This window comes from Episyrphus balteatus, chromosome 2, assembly GCF_945859705.1.
Source record: "Episyrphus balteatus chromosome 2, idEpiBalt1.1, whole genome shotgun sequence".
Classification (NCBI taxonomy): Eukaryota; Metazoa; Arthropoda; class Insecta; order Diptera; family Syrphidae; genus Episyrphus; species Episyrphus balteatus.
The window spans coordinates 39,233,694-39,260,845 of record NC_079135.1 but is presented as its reverse complement, the minus strand read 5'-3'; the positions used below and the strand labels follow the sequence as shown (position 1 = coordinate 39,260,845).

The 27,152-nt window shown below is 31.9% G+C and overlaps 2 protein-coding genes across 7 annotated transcripts in view; one reads left to right on the top strand and one right to left on the bottom strand.

Moving 5' to 3' along the window:
• Positions 1-13,674, top strand: LOC129908261 (uncharacterized). 4 transcript variants are annotated; one of them, XM_055984641.1, is made up of 4 exons: positions 1-213; positions 9,131-9,579; positions 13,006-13,421; positions 13,481-13,673. In XM_055984641.1, the coding sequence occupies exons 2-3, from the start codon at positions 9,145-9,147 to the stop codon at positions 13,357-13,359; spliced, it is 789 nt and encodes a 262-aa protein (XP_055840616.1). In that variant the 5' UTR covers positions 1-213; positions 9,131-9,144; the 3' UTR covers positions 13,360-13,421; positions 13,481-13,673. The 4 variants fall into 4 exon arrangements, with proteins under 4 accessions (XP_055840616.1, XP_055840617.1, XP_055840615.1 ...); XM_055984642.1 differs by lacking the exon at positions 1-213 and adding an exon at positions 6,419-6,488 and having other exon boundaries at positions 13,481-13,674; XM_055984640.1 differs by lacking the exon at positions 1-213 and adding an exon at positions 6,831-6,936 and having other exon boundaries at positions 13,481-13,674.
• A 2,094-nt stretch (positions 13,675-15,768) lies between these two features.
• LOC129908259 (neurexin-4) overlaps positions 15,769-27,152 on the bottom strand; it is a 31,823-nt gene continuing 20,439 nt past the window's right edge. The window contains exons 1-13 of one of the 3 annotated variants that reach the window (XM_055984637.1): positions 25,736-25,843; positions 23,900-24,096; positions 21,549-21,690; positions 21,114-21,484; positions 20,241-21,048; positions 20,053-20,178; positions 19,788-19,991; positions 19,135-19,726; positions 16,903-17,240; positions 16,656-16,835; positions 16,247-16,591; positions 16,041-16,178; positions 15,769-15,979 (exon numbers count right to left, since the gene is read on the bottom strand). In XM_055984637.1, coding sequence (XP_055840612.1) covers positions 15,789-15,979; positions 16,041-16,178; positions 16,247-16,591; positions 16,656-16,835; positions 16,903-17,240; positions 19,135-19,726; positions 19,788-19,991; positions 20,053-20,178; positions 20,241-21,048; positions 21,114-21,484; positions 21,549-21,690; positions 23,900-24,025 — 3,561 coding nt within the window. In that variant the 5' untranslated portion in view covers positions 24,026-24,096; positions 25,736-25,843 and the 3' untranslated portion in view covers positions 15,769-15,788. Of the gene's footprint in view, positions 15,980-16,040; positions 16,179-16,246; positions 16,592-16,655; positions 16,836-16,902; positions 17,241-19,134; positions 19,727-19,787; positions 19,992-20,052; positions 20,179-20,240; positions 21,049-21,113; positions 21,485-21,548; positions 21,691-23,899; positions 24,097-25,735; positions 25,933-27,152 lie in introns of those variants that run through there. The other 2 variants (XM_055984636.1, XM_055984635.1) reach the window with 2 other exon arrangements.

Here is a 27,152-nt window from a genome sequence, read left to right as displayed (position 1 = left end):
ATTTTGCTCGTAGTTTGCCTTGTGGCCGTCTTACTTAATTTATAATTTTCTTTAAAATTACGTCATTTCTTTCGTTTAATATACATTAAATTAAATACTATGACATTCGTTGAATAATTTATATTATATCTTGGTTTTCTTATAACCCAATTTAATTGTTATTTGACTGTGCAAAATATTTGTAAGAAAACAAAATAAAAACGTGAGCGACAGGTGAGTTTTACTCCAATATTTTTTGCACTATGTTTACTATTTTTTCATTAATTATAACTACGATGAGTAGTGTCATTGAATTAATTAACAACTTCAAGTTAAAACGAGTTCTACTTTAATGCAGTTGAGGTTACTCTTATTAGATTTTTTTGCAAATGGGATACGAATCTGGTAAATCAAGTTGAGTTAAAATTCTTATTGGAAACGAAGTGGGTTTGTGGGAAAATAATTTTTTGATTAAATTACAGTTTATTCATGAGTTTGTAAAGATCAAGGTTGAGTAAAAGCTTAATTGCAAAATGATAAAAGTTAAAAATAGGTAGGTTTCGGGATGAGTAACTTCATGCTGCGATGTTCTTGTATTCAACGATTACAGTGGGTCTATGAAAGTGAAAAACTTCCAGTTTGAAAAATTAGTTCTTATTGGTTTCAATTTGAATCATTTGTAATTGGATTTTCATTGATTTTTCTTATTGACTTTGGTTGTACCTTCTTTTTATTATTTTAGATGAAATGAATCAGTCTATAGGTATATCTTCTTTCTGTTTCCTAGAAATGTTTGTTCTAGTTACTATTGGTTACTTACATCGGAGACGAAATCATTCGTCCTTAGCGAGGAAGGTATCCGTTGGAGCGAAAACTTGTTCGATTTCATAGAGAGCGAAGAGTGTTTGCTTGTTGGAAGCATACTCAAAGCAAGATTTGTGTGGAATCGAAGAATTTTCCGCTCCAAAGTAGGTGTACCAGGGCTATCTTCGTAAATTAAAAAAAAAAAAAGAGGATTTCAAGACAAAAAGACGCCTTAGTCAAAAAGGGTGTAATAGCCGGTTTTCACTACAGCCGAAATGAGTTAGTTTCGCAAATTAGGTCAGTTCAAATTTCAAAATAATTTTTTTTCTTGTGTTTTGACATTCGAAATGACATAATTTGCGTAGGTAATTATCTCATTTGGGCTCTAGTGAAAACGGGCTATAAAATAAAATACATGACAAAGTCGCACGAAATTGCTGAAATCCATAGGGTAAACCACCCAATCGTTGGCACCATAAGCGAATGTCCACAACTTTAGTTCGCAGTGTTTTTCCGTTTAGGGCTCAATTATAGCTATCAGTAAAATCCATCAGTAAAAATTGAAACTTCAGGAATTTGAAATGTTTTACTGATGATCGTTTATCGCAATCAGTAAATTTACGTCATTAAATTAAAGGCTTATTTTTTTATTGTTCATTGCATCAGTAATTTTTTTTAATGAACAGTAAAAAAATTGAACACCATCAGTAAATGGATTTTTTTTTGGCATTTGGTTGTTCAGCAAAATTAAATTTCATCAGTAAAATTTATAAAATGAATTTGTGTATAAAATTTAACACAAAATGCATTTTTGAAAAAATTAGTAAAAATATGTTTTTAATTTATTTCATCAAAATTTTCCTCAAAATATAAGATTAAAGTATTCCAAATAGCAAAACAAAATTTTTACTGATAAATTTTACTGATGGCTTTAACTGAGCCCTTAGTTATGCTAAAATACTATTAATATTTTTTTTGTAACTATCTATATATCCTTTAAAATAATAAAATAGCTTGAGTAAAATGTATTAATAAAATTTAATCTTATATATAAAAATGAGTTCGTTAAGTGTGTGTGGCCGATAAACTCGCGTTTGGCTGGTCCGATTTTGGCAATTTTTTTTTTGTTTGAAAGGTATTAATATGTAGATGGTTTGTATCAAAAAAAAATAATACCTTTTCTTCCATCTTTACATAGCTGTCAATTTGTACGAGTAAAGAAATACTCTCGCTTAAAAAAAAAAAAAAATACTTAGCTTAATGTGTACACAAATTTCAAAATAATTATTAATTATTATCGTTTAAAGCCTGACTTTGGCATTTTTATTAAGAAAACATTACTCAGGATAGCAAATCGAAAGCGTGTCGTGTGACATTACATTTAATGTAAGCTGATGGTGGAATACCTAAACCTAATCAGGAAAATACTTAACTTTATTTAAGTGTTTTTGTTTGGTCAGCAAAACATACTTTAAGTATCAGTGTGACCATTTCTACATACGTATTTCCATATTCAATTCTTAATTTTTTGTGGATTATAACGTAAAATCGAAAACTTTAAACGGTAAACTATATAATTTGTATGCGATTTGACAGATTTTTAACTTTTAATTGCGATTTTAAATATAATGGGGAGGAAATAAATTGAGGTTTTAAGAGATCTTAATGTTGTTTAATAAAATAATAAAAGTTGGTGAATTTCTGATCATCAGCAAAGGAAAATTTCTTTACACGTTGTTGCAGCTTGAAAATCTCAAGATCAGACTACAATGCGACACGGGTGCGAATTTGGCTGCACACACATGAAATGTATAATCAAATTCTGATCTTCGGTTTTATTTTTACGAATAAAACACGGGCACAATTTGGAATGTTTGCTCCAAATCGTGTAGAGCACGATTCTTGATCAAGTGGAAGGACGATTGATTGCATTGAATTAAAAATGTTTGGGTAAACTAATGTGCCGAAGTTAAATGATCAACAAAAGTATGTGTACGAAACAATTAAACAAGGTGTGATCATTCAGAGTTTGGGTTTGTTTTTTGCATATGTTCCTGATGGTACGGGGAAAATATTTTTGCTATTATTTATAGCAACATCTAAAAAATAAAAAAAAACTGGCTCTGACTTCTTCTGGAATTAATGCTACGTTATTAAATGGTAACAGTACAGCTCGCTTTGCTCTTAAGTTGCCTTTAAAACACCTATATGTAATAAATATTTCAATTGGCAAAGTTTTGCAGCAGTGTCAGGTTATTGTGTGGATGAGAAAACAATTGTGCACTTAAAATCAGTTGAAGCTTTAGATTTCATTTTGATAGATTTGCGATAAAGTCAAAAAATACTGGAACAATGTTCGTGTATAAATACCCCTATGTAGGGGCAAGAACTTTTTTTGTTAGATGTTTTTTCAAAACGTATTATTTTGTTCAGTATTTTAATTTTTTTTTAACTATGTACAGTTAATTACCCGACGGAGTTATAGAATTCTTTCGATTAACCAGGAACTCCGCAATAGGATCGCCAATTATATTGCTTCGGAATATCAATCAACCTAAGCATTGTAATGGTACCAGACTTGCCGTAAAGAAAATTCAAAGACAAAGATGTTTTGATTCATCGAATTTAAATGATTCCATTAGACTTGCTTTTTGATTTTAAACATTCGCTTTAACCATTCATAAAACGCAAAGTCTATTGTTGAAAATATGAGGTACTGATCAAAAAACATTAGAATAAATTGAGAAAAATATAAATTCACTTTTTCGGTTTTAAATTATTTTCACACAGGTTCAATTTTTTTCATAAATGCACTCAGCGAAGCGGGTGGGGTTAGCTAGTTATAAATAAATAAAAACTTCATTAACTCATTTTGCCAGTGATTGGCATAGGTTGACAATTATTGACACGGTACCTTCCAATGATTGACATTTTATTTTAATTTATTTTTATTTTAAAAGCAGAAAAATACAATTTTGAAAATTGTATGTATATAAATCCAGTTTTTATGGACTAATATAAAGGTACACTTGCGTCCTAAAGAAAACTGACCAAAACTAAAATCTGTGTTTTTAATTCTACCAATCATTGGCATAGTGCCAATCATTCCAGTGATTGGCACTTTTATATGGGATTTTCAAATGATTGGCACGTGCCAATTACAGATCGAGTCATCATTTTTTCATCCAATAGTTAACATAGCTAATAAATTATTTATTTTTATAAAAATATAAAAATAAACAAATATAAAACTCTCGTTAATGTTTATTTGTTCATAAATATTACCACTTTAATCTACCTATACTATTAGGCCCGTATGCATAAAAAATAGTAAATACTAGCAATATGAAATTAATAAGTATAAACTAGGTTTGATATGCACAAAATATGGATCAAAAACGTTCATACTTTTACATTTTTTCAAGTAAAAGCATTTACTATTTTGTATGCATATGACCCTTACTCTCGTTTGCTAAGAATATGCCAAAAAAGGCGGGAATCTAAAAGTGAATTTTTAAACAGGGTTTTCTTGCGCTTCCAAGTAATAAAATATGAAAGATGTGATGCCAAATTATACAGAAATAACAAAAATAATTATTTGGGGCAAAAATGATCAACAAAAAATTAAAATGTAGCTCTAAATGGTTTTTAAACTCAAGGTGCCATTCATTGGGGGATATCTGCATTTAAGAGTTGGAGAGTTAAGGCTCTCCCAAACTAACGACGACATAATTTTTTTTTGTCGACGTTTAGGTTTGAAATGTCTGTCCTCTGCCAATAAAAATTGTTTGTTGATAACTTTCAGGTGTAAAATTTTAGTTAGACTAAACCAAAACGCACTGTTGTGGGCGTTTTCCATACAAAAAAGCTATCGGCTGCGTTTTTTCTCGGTCATCGTGTTTAGTTAGGGATAGCTTTAAATGAAAAGTGACTCTCAAAAATGGATAAAAACACCTTGTTATTTGTCAGAAAATTAAAAAAAAAAAAACGAAATTCCAGTTTTCATCTGTTTTCCGAGCCAAGTTAAGGATTTATTTTTTGTTCACTTTACCTTAGTTGGTAAAATTATGCAAATGCATAGTAATGTGAGAAACAGAATTCCATATTTAATTTGAAAAAAAGTGAAAGTAATTCCTCCCCTCAAATGTATTGAATGCAAGAAAACTAAACGTAGTAGAGAAAATATTTTAAAAAGGAGGAAAAAGAGTCACCAAAATATTCAAAAAAAAAGGAGACTTTAGACAATTTTTAAAAAGTGGATGGAAAATGGATTGGGTTATAAAAAGAGGTAAAAAACCCTCTTTAGAGACGCGAAAGTAGCCCTGGGTAGTTTCGTTAAAGCTAATTATTCCTATCATTTAATAACTAATGACTTTTCGTCAAAACGACATCAACATTGAGCTAGTAAATATGAAGGCAAGTAAATATGGAAAACTCAATAACATTATCACCTTATTATTTAAATTAACACATTCAATTAAAGATTTTATCAAGACAACACATAATGTGTCATCAGTCTATTATCAAAAAAAAACATTTTCTTATTAGAGTAAGTACTACAGGAAGAATTCATTCCATTGACTTTTTATCTTTTTTTTAAATCTTGTCTGTGTATACAATCTTAATGCCAATACAAAAGCAGAGACTAAAGTAATCATGCTATGCTATAAGGCAACATACAAAAAATGAAAAACGTGAGCAAACACACTCCATGGCATACCTACAAAGGTTGGATTTTACAAGTTCTTAAATGAGTGTTTTAAGAATGCGTTATACGTGTTGAAGTTGTTTAAAGAGAATGGGAATATGTAAGTGTATTTAATATGGTAAGTCCTATCACTATAGTACGCGCTTGATTTAAACAGATAAAGTAAAACAATGAAGCAAAAAAGTTCTTATGTACGTGAAATATTAGGTAGCAACTTATTGTCGTTACTCAAGTTGAGATTTAGCTCAATTATTTAAAATGAAAATAAAGCGGTGTATTAATATCTTGAGTTGTAGAAAATTTTCATAAACAAACAAACAATGCAAATTGACTGAATTTAAGTTAACTGTCAACTAGAAATGTTTTTTCGTTTTGTTTATCATTCACACAATTTGTAAAATAAATTCAAAAAATCAGAATTTAACCCATTTTTGCCTGGTCATATTTATAGCGACAATGATTTAGTTCCCTGAAAAAAGATCTAAATTGGTACTACGTTTTGAATGGAACTACTCTATGCCAAGAAAAATGCGTTCCACACTTTAAGGCCAATATAACTAGATTTCCATTAATTCTTAACGGATAACGGTAGTTTATTTTCATCTAAATTACATATTTTGAATAACTATTGTATTATTGCAAGATATTCAACTAGAACAGTCACAAAAAATTCTTTCTAGAGCATAGAAGATAAAAAGGTTCTAAAGTATTCCAAAAAGTATCTATCTATATCGCCTCTTGATTCTTTTTTGCATGCATATAAGAAAACATTTTTTTTTCATATATTATTCTTAATTCGGTCTCAAATAGAACAAAAACCCATTATCATGAGCTACGAAAAGGCTATCAAGTTCAAAGAGGTGAAGAATTCGTCACAAACAGACCTGCTTTTTAACGATGTTTTGTATGCACATTGCACCGTGAATACTATGTGTAGCCTATATTTTAAATACTTTTGCCACATTTTCAAAGTGGATGTAGTTCTAACGACGTTAAGGTGATAATAAAGTATTTTTTAAGTTTAAACAGATAAAACCAATAAATAGATCGATAGATAACAGTATATTCGCGGTAAAAAAAAAATGATAACTCTAGCAATTAAAATTCTATTTTAAAGAAACGAATTGATATTAAATTTATTGTAAATCCCACTTCAAGTTAATCAAGTTTGTTGTTTACGCGACAACTGAGGCTTATCTGAGTTTGATCAATTTTTGTATTGTGTATGTTACTCTGTATTATATTTTAAGACTGCTTGCTTTTTTATTGGTGTTGTTAGATTCTTATCATTTTATGTTATCGTTCAAGCTTTCTCAGTCAATGTCTTTATTATCTTTTGAGTTTGATTGGACTCACAAGCATGTTATTAATTACTTTTTATTTTGAAATCTGTTTTTATTTCGTTGTTATCAAAATCCGTCTCCTACTGGTAACCGTGAACGTAGGTTAGTACTACAATTTAAATCAACATCTAAGGATAAATTGAAGCAATCGTTTCTGGTTGTTTATTGTGTAAAATGTAAACTCAGTTGCCATTAAAACACGACTAAGATGTGTTTTTAATACAATATCTTGATTTTTCTGTATCAAGCAATTGTTGACTTTTTTTTGTATCAAACGATATTACCGAAGGTATGACGTCGTTGTTCAAATGATACATACAACGTACATAAGTAAATCGTTACCACTTTTCTTAACTTAATTTAAGTGCTGCCAAACACTTATTTGAAAACATATTTTGAAACCTCAAAGTTTCTAGCTTTATATCAGCTTATATCGGCAATCGGTTTTTATAATCTCTTATCGGACGGAAGTAATACGCGCCACGACTCGACACAACGCGACACATTGCGACACATTGCGATACAACGCGACACAACGCGACACATTGCGACACATTGCGATACAACGCGACACAACGCGACACATTGCGACACAACGCGACACAACGCGACACAACGCGACACAACGCGACACAACGCGACACAACGCAACACAACGCGACACATTGCGACACAACGCGACGCAACGCGACACAACGCGACACGAAGCTACACAACGCGACACAACCCGACACAACGCGACACAACGAGACACATTGCGACACAACCCGACACAACGCGACACAACGCGACACATTGCGACACATTGCGACACACCGCGACACTAAGCGACACAACGCGACACATTGCGACACAACGCGACGCAACGCGACACAACGCGACACGAAGCTACACAACGCGACACAACCCGACACAACGCGACACAACGCGACACAACGCGACGCAACGCGACACAACGCGACACGAAGCTACACAACGCGACACAACCCGACACAACCCGACACAACCCGACACAACGAGACACATTGCGACACAACCCGACACAACGCGACACAACGCGACACAACGCGACACATTGCGACACATTGCGACACACCGCGACACTAAGCGACACAACGCGACACAACGCGACACATTGCGACACAACGCGACACATTGCGACACAACGCGACGCAACGCGACACAACGCGACACATTGCGACACAACGCGACACAACGCGACACAACGCGACGCGACACGAAGCTACACAACGCGACACAACCCTACACAACGCGACACAACGCGACACATTGCGACACAACCCGACACAACGCGACACAACGCGACACAACGCGACACAACGCGACACATTGCGACACACCGCGACACTAAGCGACACAACGCGACACAACGCGACACATTGCGACACAACGCGACGCAACGCGACACAACGCGACACATTGCGACACAACGCGACACAACGCGACACAACGCGACACAACGCGACACAACGCGACACAACGCGACACAACGCGACACAACGCGACACAACGCGACGCAACGCGACACAACGCGACACGAAGCTACACAACGCGACACAACCCGACACAACGCGACACAACGCGACACATTGCGACACAACCCGACACAACGCGACACAACGCGACACATTGCGACACATTGCGACACACCGCGACACTAAGCGATACAACGCGACACATTGTGACACAACGCGACACATTGTGACACAACGCGACATAACGCTTTTTCGAATATGCTGCGTCATGTTTATGGGAACTTAAAGTACTTGCTAATTTGGGCAGGTGTTACTGTTAATTATGTTAAGAGTGAAAACGACAGATACAAAATTGAAAAAATAAAAAAGAAAAATATAAAGTATTTATTATATCTTACATGTAATAATCATATATAACAATATTCCCGCGTTCAACGCAGGCCACTGGAACTTAATTTCTGAATTTGTAGACTTTTATTGGTCAGAACCAAAGGTTACCCAAAAGTCATGTCATCTAACTTATGATGACATCTGACAAATCAGATCCTCTAAAATTTCAGAACTTAAGTTTAGGTGGCTTGTGTTGAACGCGGGTGTCGTGTAAGGACTAAGTACCTTTTCAAGCAATATTGTGTCGCAGGGCCCACAGTAAAATTTGGGGGGTGTTACTTGGCTATACACTCTTTTCATTTTTTTACGATTTCGATAGTCACCTTACATAGTAACCTTTTTATTATTGTTTGAAATAATTATAAATAACATAATAAACATAAATTATTTGCATTCATTTATTTTTTCAGACGCGTTCTGTAACATGGTCAACATTAAATGGTTCCCAGCAGCGCTGGGAAGCCTTGCACCAGCTCTCATACCACCTGGACACATTGCTGTGCTATGGTATTTTTGGGATAAGTTTAATCTGACTGTTGACAAGCAGGTCTGTTCATGTTCCTGTTGGGATACCGTATTCAAAGGTCCTTATGAATCTGGAATTGCATCATACAAACACATGTATTTCAATGCCACACAAAATTCCACAAAAATGTGGATCCTCACAGTAATGGCTGTAATTGGACTCTACGAATGTATCAAACAATTGATTTCTTTGACGATACAAAAACATGTACGGTATTCAATGATGTTGTTGTTTGCTCTATCAATTTTCTCTCATTATTATGCATGGTGGATGTGTATAAATTATTATAATGACGATTATTACCGCCAATGGAATCATCAAATGTTTTTTACTGTAAGTTTATTATAAATTTTTAAAATATTTGTCCTATATTAAATTTATTTAAGTTATCACTGATTTTAGTACCTACTCAAACAGGCCTATCCAGTTAAAATGCACCTCTTTTCAATTACACTACAAAACTAACAGACTTGTATTTAAATCAGCCTAGATTTTTTCTCAAAATGTGAGTACATAATACTTTGGGCACGGTTTCTTATAAGTTTTAAAACTAATTTTTTAGTCTTCTGTGCACAATTTATTCATTCATCTCCCAGTTCATTTATATGTCATCTAAAGTTAATCGCATCTTGAAATATAATTATATTTCAAGATGCGATTTAAATCAAAGAAAGAAACTAGTCAAATCAAGACATTGAATGTTGTTTTTGACTTTCCTTTTCCCTTGTTGTCTAAGAGGTTACAAAATTTTTGGTTGGTCTCCAAAAGAAACAACGAATTGGGAAACAAACAAGCTGCACTAAAGCATTTTTTTAAGCATTTTACCATATAAATACCAACTTATTCAGAACAGTGATATTCCTTGATCGTATATTCCTGAAACTAAGCGCACATCAATTGAGGATCTTACTTAAAAGGGTGTCCAAATGTTTGATGCAAGATCCTCAATCAATAACGCTAGTAAAAGTTGCTACTTAAACCACCACATAAATAATTTAGATAAATAAATAAACGTTCCATTGCAAAAACAAAATTAATCTATTTTAAATTTTACTGAACCAAGTATGTTTACTATGTGCCTTAAAATAAAATAGTAAATTGTAATTTTAATCAGAACTAGCTTTTTCAATTAAACTTTCGAATGAAAAGTCAAAATGCCTCAACGTAAATCTGATTGAATGGCATGCCTTAATCATTCAAATTATAAATAAAATGTATAAATCAAGTTTATTATTTATAATACGGATTATCATTTGACCTACTCAAATATATGTCAATTGCATTCATGGTCATACACAAACATTATGTACTTTGTGAAAGCGTACTCTTTTAATAATCTTATGCATATTATTTTCTTAAAGAAACTGATAACAAAAGTTAAAAAAAAAAAAAAAATAACAATAACATACCAAAGTATAACTATTATTCTTAATTTTTTTTGTTTTGGAAATTGCTAGGGTTTTATAAAAAAAAATTCCGCGTTCCTTTCTTGTGGGACAAATTCAGGAACATAACTGAAGCTGGATTAGTGGTACTAGATCTATCTCAAGAAAAAAGGGGCTCCCAAAAGATACAGATCGCCTCACGTGTTTACGAAAATTTTCAATAAGACCAACTTAATTAGTTTCAAAAAAATCGAAATTCGTTTTTTTTTTTTATTTTATACTTCGAAAAAACGAAAAACACCTCTAGAATATACTCACCAAATATGAGCTTTTTATCTTAATGGGAAAGTCTTCCGCTTCACAATTTTCCATTTTTACATCAATCTTCTACTAAAAAAAATTATTTTCTTTACTTTTACTTTTCAAAATTTTCAGTCAGTTAGAAAAAGTCATTATTATCAAATTAGTAAGATGTATTCTTGTAGGGACTTAAACGTTCTACAAAAAAGTTCAGAGCATCAAATTGATTGCTTTAACCCCCGAATACAATGGTTAAACTGTGGTTGTAGCTTGTAGCGCAAGTTGAAGAATTCTCAACTTTTTGCTCAGTTGCCGCCAACTTTTGTTGTTGTTTCCCTCAGTAAAATTTTGACAGTACTACAAGCTACACCATTGTATTCAGCCAGTAACCGTTTAGAAGATATTCGTTTAAAAAATAAAATGCAAGACTGGGGTCGCACGTTCTCGCTCTTATGGTAAAAGTAACTCTAATGTTAAAGGTTTTTACTGAAAAAAATTAGGGAAAATTTAAAATTTGATATTTTGAATTAATTTCATAAGTAGTGTTAAAAAAATAAAATCTCTTTTTATAATCAATTAAAAACCGTTTTAATTACACAAGTATGCCATTTGATTTCTTGCATAAAAAGAATTTTGAGAAAAAAAATTTCGAAAATCGTTAGAGCTGTTTTTTTTTAAATATAAATATATTTGTAAAATTTTTCAAAAAAAATTGGTATGTCATTTTTAAGAAAATATTATTTAACACATAAAAACGAAATTTCGATACAATTCATTAGCCCGTTTTCAAAAAATTGATTTTTCAAAAAAAAAATTGAAATATTTTTAAAAAATCCAAAAATGTGTTTTATTGAAAAATTTAAACATTTTTTATTTGATTGTTTTAACGTTTCTGTATAAAATTTTTCGTCAAAATCTGCTTTGTCTCTCACGAGAAATTTATAAATCGACAAAATCGTTCTATGGCAGGTTCCGTTAATAACGATACATTACACACAAACATTTTAATTAAAATCGGTAGAGCCGTTATTGAAAGAAATTAACTTTTCTATTTCCGTTATATGACAGGTACCGTTAGTTTTGGTCCTAAACAAAAAATTTCAATTTGTCCTTTAGGGAATTACCCAAAACTGTTAACCACCAAGTTTGAAGAAAATCGCTGCATTAGTTTAGCCTGTAGCTCGAATTACTCACAGACAGCATTGTTCGGCATTCTCGCAAGTAAAAAAGGTTTGGTATCACAAAAAGTAGCGAGTTAGAAACACACTTGTTGAACCACTCGTAACTTCTTATGAATAGGAAGAGACTTTCAACGTCTATTTCACTAGATAAATAAAAACTAATATCTTCCTCTACCATATGGAGTTTCTTTTTTTCATTGGAGAGAGCAGAGGCCTATTTATTGTCCAGCTACATCAACGAATTTAAAATTCATTCAGCCCGATTCTGAATGAAAACTTCCGGCAATATGTGTTCGGGAGAAGGGCTCCTGTCGTACCACGAACGGTATGAAAAAAAAAACACTTTTTTAGACCTCTCCATTATCATAATATTGGTTTTCATTAAAACCTCGATTTTTTGTTCACACGAAAGCAATACTTGACCCAAAATATTTTGGTCGTTAATTTAGGGTAAGTATTCTGCATTATTTTACATTATTCGTCCATAAAACATTCCTCGATCTCTCTACCGATCAGTTTAGATGTTGTTTTGGCAAGTGCATACATTTGGAATATAAATTAAATTTATCCTTTTAGTTAAAGGAACAAGTATAATTTTTTCGTAAGTAAAGTTATTTTAACATATTTGTAGCAGCGAGTCCTTCCTTTTGGAACCCAGACAATGGCTTATCTCGTTAACGATTTATTCATTGGACATTAAGTTTTTCTGAAATATTTAAACACATTTCCTCCCTAACATTTGTTTCACTGTAAAAAAAAGGAAAAAATATTTATATCTGCAATTTTATTTTTTAAACATTGTAAATAGTGCATACATAGAGGTTTTTTTAGATTATCATTCAAAACCGTTGTGAATTTTATTTTGAATAAAAAAATAACTTCTTCTATTTCAGATAACTGAACTTATATCAACTGTGATGATAGTGCACCTAGCAAACATCCATAATCAGGTAACTTCCAAGAAAGTACTGTGTGTTATTGGCATTGCTTTGTTGCACATAGTAACAAGTAGTTTTGATCAATTCATTACCAATGTTATTCGTGGCGAAGGATTTGCCCATCAAGTTATACGAGACATTGGATTTATGGTCCCTGATTTATTACAAGTAATCCTTCCATTATGGTTATTCCAAAAAACTCGAAGAGAATCATACAGATCGCTATATCATGATCGAATTCTTCAAAAGGATATAATAGCCATGTGTGTTATTGTATTTTTGTTATTTATTTTTTGTTCGATGCTGTGATCGAATACAAAGATCATTCTGATGTAATGTGCCTAGGAATTGTGACCTACAATGGATTTGATGTAAGTTTTTATTGTATAGATCTTTAGATCAATTATAATTTTTGAAAATTTCTTTATAGCTTACTTAAATGGATTTGAATTGTACATCAAATTGAAAGAAAATTATTACCCATCTGACACTTTGTTGGCGGTCTAGTTATTTTAGCTAACCCAGTATAACTTATCGCTTAGCGAAAACCAAAAAAAAAACTTAATGTAAAACAAGAATATTACGACAATACGTATAAAAACTTATTACTTTTTGTATTAAAATCTTTTTAGTCTTAGATTTTGTATATAAATGTTTATATTTTATTTTTGAAATGAAAATAATATAAAAAGAAAAAAAACTATACAAAGTATTTTCTTTTTAGAAGGTTTTATCGCCAACAAATCAACATAAATAAGGTGAAATATTTAAGGTGAATATTTTTTGGTCTTATACTTTTTCGTTATCATATACCTATCATTTATAGGAATAGAAATAAATCGATTTCATTACTAATTATAGGCGAAAGGTTGGTCATGTTCCAAAAATTCCACTTATTCTGATTCACTTGAAAGTGAAGCACAAAGCAATTTAACCATTTTCTTCAATTGTTTAATAGTTCAGCGGAAACTTAAAATTTCATTCAGGTTCAACTTGCAGTGGCTTTTGAAATTCTTCTAAATGGCGTTTTTTCCCATGTTCCTTCCATTTTTAAATCCAATATTATGACATTTATGATTTCCATATTTGAACACAAAAGTACTTATTGGGCCCTATGGTTATCTCAAGGGAAATATTATTTCCCTCAGAATATTTTTTTTCCTCCGAATTTTTTGTGTGGGCATGAATCCTATAAAATGACAGATAAATTTTTCTGGAAATTTTATATATGTTGCCGAAACTTTTCATGATCATTTTCGTTGAAAACAGGGACAATCCAAGGGAAAATTTTATTCACCATAAAAGGATTTTAGACTCGTACATAAATACACACATATATGTATTTCTTACCCGAATAAAAAAGAAATAAAAATTGTAGGTTTGCGACTACTTTGTCATCTTCCTCAGGTTACTCAAAACCGGAATCGAAAATTGAAAAAATGAGAAAGGTTTCCATATTGTTTGTGAATTAAAAAAAATGTTTTCTTTAATCTTAAAAATTAAATTTTCTTTATTCTTTTCGCTTTGTTTTTCGCTTAAAGTATATAATTTATTATTGTTATTCTTAGTTCTCTCTTGTGTTTCTTTTAATCATATATATTAATTTTCTTTTGTTCCTTATGAAAAAAAAAACAAAAACATTTTATATTTTAACAAAAACATTCCTACATAAACTGTTTTTTATTTGTATATTAATTATAATGGAATGTTAAAAAACTCGAAACGGAAAAACCGAAATACATAGTAATATTTAATTTTTATTAATAATATATTTTAGATTTATAAAAAAAATTATATTTTCAAATGAAAATACATACAAGAGTTTTTTTGTTTGTTTTGTTTTGAGACGGAGATAACATAGTTTTTTTTACTGAAGCAACTTGTAAATTTTCTTTTTTTATTTGTACATTTGCCTGGATTATTTTGAAAAATATTTTGTTTTTTTATTTTTTTTTAATTATAAATGCAAGCTATGAAATTGTATTTCATTGTTAAAGATTTTTTTTTATATTTTTTTTTTATTATATATACAAAAACTTTGGCAAATATACAAAACAATAATTTCGGCTTTTTTGAATATTTTTTGCTGCTTCATTTACAAAATGCTGTTATTTGTTTTCTAATAACTAAGAGAGTGTAAAAAATAATACAAAAAAAATTACAAATAAAATAAAAACAATTACGAAAAAAAATACGTAACTTAAAGTACAAAATGGACGGGACGAAATAATATCGTTAACATAATATTTTTTTTATATTTTTGTTACAAAAATTCTGTCAACTTAAGTTTAGTTTTTTTTTTTTGTTTGTTTAACTAAAGATAATAATAAATTGTATCTTTTTAGTCATTTACATGCAAAAGTGTGCAACCATGGAGGCTTTATTTTGATAATATAAATGGAAAATTAATGAAGAAAGCTTTACTCTCTTTTGGGCACAGTTAACAATGAAAAACGAATTTTAATTTTTGCTAAGTCGCATAGCAAGAGTACAAGTTTGTGCAATGGTCAAGGAAAAGGTTGTGAATGGCATTGACATTTGACAATGTCTTTTATTTTTTTGGTTCGTCAATCTTCCTAAACTAAGTCTAATCGCTTTCATGTAAATAAACTAAAAAGAAGCTATTCGAATGAAAAATAAAAAAAACTATAATAAAAAAAAACTCTCTCGCTTTTTCCTCCTATCTCTTCCTTAACTTTTCGTTTTTTTTTTTGTCTATTCTATTTTTTGAAAACAATCTAAATAAACCACTCTTTTCTTTTCGTAACTTGATGTCCTGTCGTTGATTGTACAACAGCTTCGTCGGGGTCGTCAGCATTGTCGGCACCTTTGTCTTCGTGCGTAAGATAATCTCCTTTGTGTCGGTGAAGATATCTTCCGATCAGAACAACCATAATAATGATTAAGATGAATAAAATTGCAAGAAGAGCTGAAAAAGAAGAAGAATTTTGTAAAATTGTTTAAAACTTAAGAAGGCAGATCAAACTTACTGCCCAAAAGCACTGAATTGACTTCATTGTAGGCTTTCCTCAGCTTCTCTTCATCGACCAGAGGTGGAGGACGGGTTTCTACTTCAATGGGTGGATGAGTAACAGGCTCAACACCACAGAAGTCCTCAGTAAGTTGTGCTAAAACGAATAAGTTTTTATTATATTTTTACGGTTTTTTATTAATCTCAGAGAGTTTGAATACTTACATCCCAAAGACTTAACATTTTGTGGTGGATTTTGTTGGAACATAAGTTTGAGAGGATAAATATCATCAAACTGAGCTCTAGATACACAACCAATGAAACCATCAGGCATCGATTCGTTCTTTCCAATGTACATGTATTGGATGTTATTGAACTGAGCATCAGCAGATGCTTTAATATCGAAATTATATTCAACTGGTTCATAGTTATCCACTTGGAGCACAACAGTGGAACCACTGTTCTTTCTGGAGAATCGTACATCATGATATTGGCCCAGACCGAAATGTTTCTTGGGATAGATAATTTCTTGTCTTTCGAAACCGAAATCAAACACACATCGCAAATGACCTGCAAAACAAAAACAAAATTTTAAAATACAACTCTTTTCTTATTAAACTTTTTTAAATCTTACCTGAATTGGAAATTTGTATTGTAAGATATTCTCCAGTTAAATTGGATGAGAAACCGAGAAGGAAACCCCTTGGATTGGTTGTGGTGAAACCGACTCGTATATTTTCAGCAATAGTTGATCTGAAGGAACCTTCAAATTCATAACGAATCATTGAACTTGCACGAAGATTAACACCAATTTCTGTTGAATGATTTGGAAAGAGAGTTGTTAAGTTGGAAAACTAAGAAAACAAAATTAACTTTCATACCATCAGCACAAATAGGTCCTTTGAAAGCACTCCAACGACAATCGCACGAGTATCCATCGTATCTTTCGAAACAGGTACCATTATTAAGACATGGACTTGACTCACAACGTCCAACACAATCGGCACTAATTCCATAAAGTCCACGCATAGCATATGATTTTAAATCAACCATTTTTCCATTAAGTAGAAGAGCTCGAATACACCCTACATAACCATCGCGGTATTCTGTGGTAGCACCAATTACTAGATCGGAGGTCAGATGTAGAGCACGAACTGGACCTGGTGGTTCACGAACTTCTGCTTTAAGAGATCCATCAACGACAAGACGAGCTTCTTTGCTATAAGAAATAAAAAGAAGTTTGATTAAATTTTATCTGACTGAAAAAATATTGTGGTGGAGTTTATAGAAATGGAGTAGATCAACTACACATAAATTGTGCCTATTCAAGTTGTAACGACATTACTTGCTAAACTTATGAGTGCGAGGGTTGAACAGAAGAAAATTCAACATAATAATTTTCGTACAAGTATTACTGCAAGAAAATACGATTAGTGCAAGGAAATAAGATGAAAAGGATGCATTTTGCAACAAAAAAAAAATAAATATGTCGACACTAATTGCGTTTCCCGCAGAAAAAAACATCAATTAGGCTGAATTCTTGTATTTAGAAACCGGCTTCAATGCAAAGTTAACTAATCCGTTAATTGATCGTGTGGCTGTAAATTAGGGTGTGTCAAAATGCTAAACTATGGAATTTTCAAATGTAATAGCTTTTAAAAGTTGCATTGCTTATCAAAATTAAATCCTGCGTTTACAATTTTCATTTTAATTAATATCGCTCAAAATATAGGAAGAAATCGCAGAAATTTGGATTTTTAGAGATTTTTGTTTTTTTTTTTCTTAATTGTGCCGTTTGGATACAAAAACAAAAATATATTAAATATTTTTAAGCTTTCTCATGAAAGATAATTTCAAGAAATAACTAAACTTAGTAAAGAAGCTGCGAAATAATAAGCGAAGGAAAAAAATCATTTTTTCATATAAAGTCGTTTTTTCCTAACAGCTTCAACCGATTTGAGCGAGCTAAAGATGAACGATATTATAGTATTTTTTTTACATATTATTAAACCTCAGACAACGTTTGATCACTATTACATTGCAAAATTAAAGTACTTTTTTTCGGCCATACAAAAGTGACACACCCTACTGTAGATGTAGACATCAAGGAAAGTTCAAAAAATGTTTTAAGATCTTTTACGGGCTCCATGGTGGCCCTAGTCTCCATGAAACGACAAAAGACAACGACTTTCAAGTAATAAATTTATTTATAACAGTGGTCCTAATTCGAAAAATTATCAAGGAAGCATCCAAAACATAATAGGATATCAAACTCCCCACAAAAGGGAAACCGTGGTATGATGATGAATATACCGAAAAAAGGTGTCAAGAGATACACATATGAAGATGCTTCTGCACAAAACGAAAGCGATTAGTATTGAACCAGAAAAAAGGAATAAAATAATATCCTGCGGAGAAAGAAAAAAAAAGGAAAGAGCACACGCAAACTCCATGATCGAGATCGAAAAAACAATCCAGTTGGCTGCGGGTTCTAAAAATAGAACGCAAGCTCTTGGAAACATTGAAAATAACCCAGTCACAGAAGAACAAAGTTGATAGTGGAAGTATTTAAGCAGCCAATGAAGACAATACACTGTAGGCCAGAATAAAAGAGTTTAAAGAAACTATAGAAAAGTGTTTGGAGAACAAAATTACCGCATCGGTTTAAGAACCTCTTCAACTGCGAAGATGATCGTGTAGAAGGATGCATGCACTAAAATAATAATTAACTAACTTTTGTAGGAATTGAAAAAAAAACATATTCGAGTAATTAAATCTGGAAGTGAAGGGCTTAGAATGGTATTGGAAACAAAAATTAATGCATTAAGTTTTACAATGATATCAGCCCAATATTTCTGTTATTGAACGGTTTGAAAGAATTTACGAAGTGCTTTTACACCTCGAACGATTTTAAACCCTGGCTCTTAATGTGTACGAAATAACTGAAATGCTTTGCTATCGTCAACAAAAGAAGTTCAGTTTGATTTGCTTTCGATGTTGCGGAAAAAAACAAGAAGAAATGCAAATGTTCCTGTCGACCGAAGTGTAGTGACAGTTCTTTTTTTTTTTGATGAATTCGATTAAAAGATTATTTTGTTGTGTTATTCACTTACCGATTCCTTTCCACGCTGACTGTGTGCCAGCGATTGTCATTCAAATGATAACTAGTCTCCACATTCACCCCCAATGGTCCACTACCAGCTTGATATTGGAATTGCAACTTGGATCCACCAATTATACTCAATTTTATATAATCTGTTGGTCCTGTTGCATGGAAGAGTACAGCATTCTCTGTTGTTGTCTTGAATTCCATATAGATATCTCCCGAATGTCCCATATCGAATGGTGGTAAATTGATTGTAGAATCAGCAATTCGGAATGTCACAATATTACTGAATAAATCATCTCCTTCGCAACGCAACGGTCCAAGTGTATATCGACCTTGTTTTTCATCTAATGGTGTACCAGTGTCACCAAATCGTACAGCACGAACTGGTAAATATTCTTTTTCTCGAATATCTCCACTATCTTCGGTCCATTCCATTCTTTCCGCGTCGCAATTACACCATTTAGTTGGATCGATACATTTGCCAAGAATTCCACATTCACATTTACGTGATCCTGGTAAGGCACCAGCCCAGTAGTCCATTGCTTGATTGTGTCTTGAAACCCACCACGAAAATGGTCGGAATGCATTGATTTCACCTTAAAGGGAAAAAGATCATTATTAAATTGGACTATTTTTCTGAGAGAATTGGAAACTTACTTGGAGAATTCAGAAGTCTAGCAGCTCTGCAAGAGTAACTAAGTCGTTGCCAGCATGAATGAGATCGGTTCAAAAGTGCTTCTACCTGCATTAAATCCGCGTCATACATAATTGCCTGTTCGAATGAACCTGGCTCCTGGAAGCCATCAACTGTTGTTGTGCGTTCTTGACTGTGACCAAGTGTTGTTATAACTCTTCCATCAGCTAGAGATGTCATAAAATTGTAGTCTCGTAAATTGGCAGAAATTTTTAAAAAAGAACTTACAATAAAATTCACAGACAACTGGGAATGGTTTCAGCGGACCACTGCCATCAACATCAATGTGCATGTTAACTCTTTGTTGAACACTCTGGACATTCTTCAAAGCCAAGCAAGACAGTGGGTATTTGGCTAGAAAAAAAGAACGAATAAACGTAAGTCAATGATCAACAAAATTAAATGAATTTCCTTACATGTGTGACAAACAGCTCCAGCATATCCTGTCTGACTGCAATCGCAGAAGAATTCCATTGAATTTTGATTACACGTTGCACCATGACGACATGGATTTGGGTTGCATCGATCGATCATTTGACAAGCATCAACAACTACTTCATTGTCGCAACACACTTCTTCCCCTTGAATCCAATCCTTGGGCAGTTTATAGTTACCATCGACTAAAATCAGTCTCATACAGCCGACAAAACCATTCTTATCATGTCCACCAGCAATATTGTATACACGTCCCGTAGAAATTTGAATTATTTTTGTCGTAGTCATTGGTCGCTGATCAATGTCCAGCACAAGTTTATTCTTTCCAATTGTTAGAACTAAAGAATGCCATTTGCCATCGTTAAATTGTTCCTCGTAGTTATCCAATATGATTCTAGGTTTATCGCCCAGTTTCAAATCAATCTCAACCTTTCCGTATTCCAAGAAGACCTTAACAAAGCCACCTGAAGCAAATTCGTGATACAACATCGAACCTCTATCCTCATAGGTACGGAAATAGAAGGAGACATTCAGTTGCTTCTGAGCTTCGTAACCCTTGAGACGAGCATATGACGATCTGGTAAGGAAAGTCACTGGATAAATTGGAGGCGATGGACAGGCGTAGATTGTGTTTACTCGTTGATAACGGAAGGCTTCGCCATATTCATAATTATCCTTCATTTCGCGTATGAAATTTGATGAGTTAAGGAAGAGATTCTCAATGCAACCACTGAAGTTTTGTGTGACTAGCATACCTTCTTGGATATTGGGAACACCACCCAAATAAAGCTGCAAAAAGAAAAAAAAGGATATTTTAGTTTGAATTAAGGATCAAAATTTTTATTTAAACTTACATTACGATTGAGATTCAATCGACTATATTCTCCCTTTATCCTGCCTTTGACTATGACTCGATCAACTGAGAATATAATGTCTCGACGATTTCTTGACAAAACAACATCATGCCAAACATTGTCATCCAACAGACTACCAACGGATAATGAAGTCATAATTTTCGATCCCAAATCCATATTCAAAAGCATTTTGTTGTCTTTAACTTGAAGTGCGAGGTAGTCACCTTGTGTGCCACGTGAATACATTAATATTCCATTGGCTTGAGCGGTTTTAAAACGAAATCGAATGGATTCTCGTGTTGAGGCAATAGGTTCCCTGAGTAAATCGTATTTGACCAAACTTGTTCCATTGAAGTAGAGGTTTTCAGAGACTGCAAGGAGGAGGATAAATTAAGATTAATAACGACTTATAAAAAGTTATAGATTTGAACTTACTGTAATCACAACCATATAACTCTACACGCATTGATATTCTGTCATGCCATCTTGTAGGATTTATTCGTATCCATTGGGCAATAATTGGTACTTCGAAGACATTAAAATGAACTGCATTTCCATCGCTGTTTCCTTTGAACATCTTTGATAAATATTTAAAAAAAAAATATTTGTTTAATACAAGTTTCAGGTAAAGTAGATTATTTAGTTAGTATGAAGAACTTGAAGAAAAATGATAAAATTGTGTTAAAACATAAAAGTTAATAATTCAAGGTGTTAGTACGCAACTTTTTAATAATAATGAAGATAATGTTATTAACAATTTCAGCTATTTGTATGCCCATAACCTAAATATTGTTTAAAAAGGCGAAGATAAAAAAAAAACTCTTGGTACCTGGAACTCTAATGTACCACTTTACGGAATGAACTGCAAGGATTTTCAATCGTTATTCAATCGTATATAATAGTTTAACAACTTATTTCGGAATAAAAGAAAGACACAATTTTTTGAGAGCGGGTCAGAAACACGTTAGTTGTAGTAAAATGGGCAAGCGTTTTTCAAGAGCGCAACAAAAGGGAATAATCAAAGAGGAATCTGTTTAAAGGAGTAATAGTAAGAAAAAGTTGAAGGGCATTTCTAGAAACCGTGTCGGACAGTTGTGGTCCCATCCATTCTGACTATCTACTATTTTTGCCTCTTTTGGCTCAGAAAATGGATCTTTATTTTTATTTAAAAATATTTTGCAGTTCGTGTAATTTTTACCCTTTTGGACCTGCAATCGGAAAATGCATTCTATTTTAGTTTGAGAAAGTTTCAGGACATAAATGAAATAAATAGTTTTTGTTTTCGTTCAGAAGTACGAAGTTCTTTCGGTGAAATTGAACATTAAACCAGATTATTTGGAGAAGTCTTCCATGGGGCGGTTCAAAATCATTCCGGACTAAAAAGTTAGCCTAGTTTCAAAAAATTTTCAAAATTAGAAAAAGTATCAAAAAATGGTATAAAAAGCTTTTTTTCTCAAAATTTAACTTTTTTGAAAACTTTAAATTTTTCCTTGGTTTATCTAAAACTTGAACGATATTTATCAATAAAATGTTCAAATAAACTCAAAAGAACTTGATTTTGCTTATAAAAAAAGTTACAAGAATTAAGTTATTTAGACCTGCAGAAGTATGGTGTTTTATTTCATCTCAAAAGTTCAAACCCTCACAACAGAAAAACCCTTAGATGAATAAGTCTGAAACATATTGCATATTAATTTCATGTATATTTAGCTTCAATTATCAAGCCTCAGTTTAATCTTATTACCCATAATTAATTAAGGCTCAGTTTAATTTTATCACCCATAGAAATTGAATAGCGGTACATTTTCTAAAAAACCGTAAAAATGCCTATTTTGATAGCTTTTCTAAATTAATTCCAAAATTAAGAAAACATTTTTTTTTAACAAAGCAAACTTCGTTTCTTTGTAGAGAATTGAATGAAATTTTTAAATGTGTCCTTAAATTTTCTGTACAGTGATCCGTTGTTGAGATATTGATAGTCAAAGTCAAAAGTATGGTTTTTGGTTTGATGACTGATATTGCAGTCTAAAAAAATCGTAGAAGTTTGAAACAAAATGAATCTTAAAGCCAAATAAATAGCCTTTCTAACATTTAATCCTAAAACTAGAAGAATAGGGCTTTCACATGCTATTTATTTTGTCATAATACGATCATTTTTTACTTAGCCTATGGAAAATTATTTAAAAAAATTACGATTTTTTTTGTTCCCTTAATTTTTTGGGCTAGTGTAGTTTTGGATTTATTCATACATTTGGAAATATTTTGTGTAAGGAGAGTAAAAGTGGAGTTAGATGTTTTTCACTCCTAGCCGACGATATAGCTATCAATCGTGGGTTCTAAACAATGCAAAATATTAATGAAACGACGCATACCGCCCAGATTTGGCATTTGATTTGATTTCGACATACCAAAATAAAAAAAAAATATTGTAAATATTTTAAACGCATTTTACTGTGCACGGGATTGATCGAATAAAATTTAAGGGAGGTAAACTTTGTTTAAGGAATCAGGGACTGGAATTTTATCTAGGATATATCCTTTAAAATAAATTGTGTAACACATTTAAAGAAAGAAGCTCAAATCAATATTCATAATAATTTAACTAACAGCTTACAATGACATTAATAATTTATTTTTGATTGTATTTCACAGTTATTTATATGAAAACATTCAGAGTTGACATAAAGATTTATAGGTAAAAAATTAAAACAAAATCAAGGTAAAACTTAAAAAAAACGACTACAATTTATTTATTTGTAATATTTACGTTTTATTGAGTAATTTACCTGAGGTTCACTCATAGGACTAACATACGATCGCCAATATTCACCATCATCCGAATACTGAACAATGTACTCAGTCACAAATTCAATTGTCTTCGCCCGACCCATTGTAGCAATTTTCCGAGTCATTTTTTTCTCACCCAAATCGATTGTTAGAAAATGATTGTAAGTATTTTCTAACGGCGTCCATGCAGATTCACCTTTTGTGTTTTAATTTTTTGTTTGTTTGTTTTAGTGTTAGGAATTTTACGTTTTAATATTTATAGTTAATTTTCAGTGCACCATTTTGTTAATTTGTGAGTAAAAATTATTTGTAGTTGTAGGAAGTTTAAAGAAAAAATATATATTTTTAGTTAATATTAATATGTATTTGGTTAGTTAGTTTAGGTATCAACTGGTGATTTAGGTTAAGAGCTTTAAGTTCAAGATCTAGATATCATTTAATGTTAAAAATAAGGGCGACCATTCGACTTTTAAAAACCATTCGAGACTCTTCTTTGAAATAGAAATCCTTTTGAAGGTACCTACTGAACAACGCTTTTTGCAAAGTTGAATGTTAACGGTTTTAGTTTACGAAATAATTTGTTCGTTTTTATAGGGAGTTCCCGACAGGTCATTGAGTGATGATAAGTGACAACTCTCATAATTTCTTCTAGAATTTCTTCGAATTTCTTATACGAGTAACTGGAATGGTAGATTTATTTACGTTGACTTTGGACTTCGAAAATCGCGACAAACATGTCAACCCATTTAACTTGATTTTTTAAAGGTCTTCCGGCAACAAGTTTGCTTACACAAATTTCGACGGATTTTTTTGCATAAGAACTCTTTGAGTACAAACATTTGAAGGAATGTTTGTAAATTAACAGAATTATAGTGATTTTGTAAAGCTATTGCAAGTTTTTCTCGAAAGAAATTTAAATTCGCTTTAAAAAATGAAACAAAAAGTTCTCCTCCAATGATTGAGGCAAGAAGAACAGCAAAAATTCAAATAATGATTTATTATATTTTAAAAACTCCAACGCAGTTCTAAAATTTTGCTATCCGGTGCAGAAAGGCACTTTCTGTTAACTTTTTAAAACATTATGCAGACCAAAAATTGCATTGCCCTATTTACACAAGATTCTGTGCTTTTTGGGTAAAAGTTACAATGAATTCTAAAGTTACACAAGTATTTACTCCAGGACTTTAATTTTTTTGAAAATTCGAATATGATTTTCTCAAAACCTAAATCACCAATCAATCATTTATATTATTTTGTTTTGATATTGTATTTCTAATATTTACTGACTAAAAACCATTCATTCATTATAGCAAACAATCAGCAGCCAACACCATAAAAATACATGAAATAAAATTTAAATTACAAAACAAACAATAAGATGTATAAAATATGCGTGCAACCATTTTTATGAACTTAATTTAATAATCCCACAATGCCACATGCCATTTACAAAAATAACAGAAAATATCAATTAAGGATGAGGAGGGATGAAGATTTAATTTTTGAAAAGGAGATGAATATCAGGAAAAGACAATGAAGACATGGGGACATAAGTGATGATTAGGTTAAGGATGATAAGAGACACACAATCCCATGCGCACCATTTTCCTGTTAACATTACACCATGAGACAAAGAGAGCTATTAAATCATCTAAACAATAAACGGAACAGCTGATGATACGATGCTGCCATGACAATAACATTATAATGACAGAGCAGACTTTGAGTGTGTGTTAATATTTTTTACTTTGTTTGTATTGATTTTGTATTTTGATAGACAATTGCGCCACATGTAAGCCCATTAATAGGGAGAATCGAACGAACGTGTCGCTTACCTTTATGTTGCCTCCTGGCTCCTTGTAGTCTGCAAATTCCAAATCTGTTATGCCATAGCTTATGGAATATTCGGTAACATATTCATTACTATGTGGCCGACCTTGGATGGCAATGTGTGTCACGTTCATAATGTTACCAAGATCTATGATAAGTTTCTGGTCAAAGTCAGAATGGCGGGCAGACCATGATGTTCCAGCTTTTTATTTTTGCATTGTTTTGGTTTTTTTTATTTTAAATTATATTTTTGGTACAAAATATATGTTTTTTTTTTAAACGAGGTGCAATGATTGAAAAATAATAATAAATAAAATCATAAATAATAATAAAAAGTAAATTAATTTATCAAATAGAAATACAAAAACATACAAAATAGGATCCACACTTTTACAGGCGACAAAGCGATTAAAGAATTAGTTTTAATTTATAAAAAATTAACTTGTTTATATGAAATGATGACTCACTGTTGTAAACTTCAATAAACAAAGAGTCGACAGATATTGTAAAGGAATTTGTTGAAATACTTGTTAAGTTTAAACTTGCGCTCAAAATTTCATTTTGAAAGGGAGAGGATCGAATAAATGTTTTTTTAAATCCAATTTAAATCATAAAAATGGAGGTCAGACAAAAAAAAAACCAATAGATTTTGAGAAATCCAAAAAAACATGATGATCGAGCTTGAATGTAAAAGTAGTATAATGTTGACGCCGAATTTTTTTTCAGGAAATTCTCTTTTAAGGCTTTGATGGTGTATTTTTCTAACCTTACTTCGAAGGTTCAGGAAATGTGGCTATCAAGCTTCCTATGCAAGTTGGCTTTCAGGTTTTTTACTTCGAACTTGCCGACATCTTAAAAAAACTGACATTAAAATACTTCAGCAAACTGTCACACCTTTAACCAACCAACTAACCAACTAGATTAAATTTTCACTTGTTAAAAACTAATCAACAGTCTGTGCAATAGATCTCCTATCAACTTCATTAAGTTTAACTAATTGAACACTTTTTCCAATGTTGAAACCGGTAATGTTCGACGTTTAAGAACTGTTTTACAGCCTACAAACAATTTACCACACAATTAAGGGGTAATAACACCTTGTAAACCATGAAATCGAGCGTCATTTTCATCAGCGTATAAAACAAAGAAGAAATATTATTTACTTTTGGTGTTTGTTTAGTTTAATTAAGTATATTATTAGGTAACAGAATAGGCTTATGTTAAATTTTTTAATGATGTGAAATTTTTTAAATGGCGGTGTAGTTCAGGATGACAGTAAAATCCTGTGCTCCCATCGGGCGACCAACTAACTCCTACAGTTTTTAACCGATTGGGCTGAAATTTTGTGTGGAGCTTAAAAATACTATTCTCTAGTAAAGTACGTTGAAATATTAATTTTTAAAGAAATGGCATTAGTTTAAA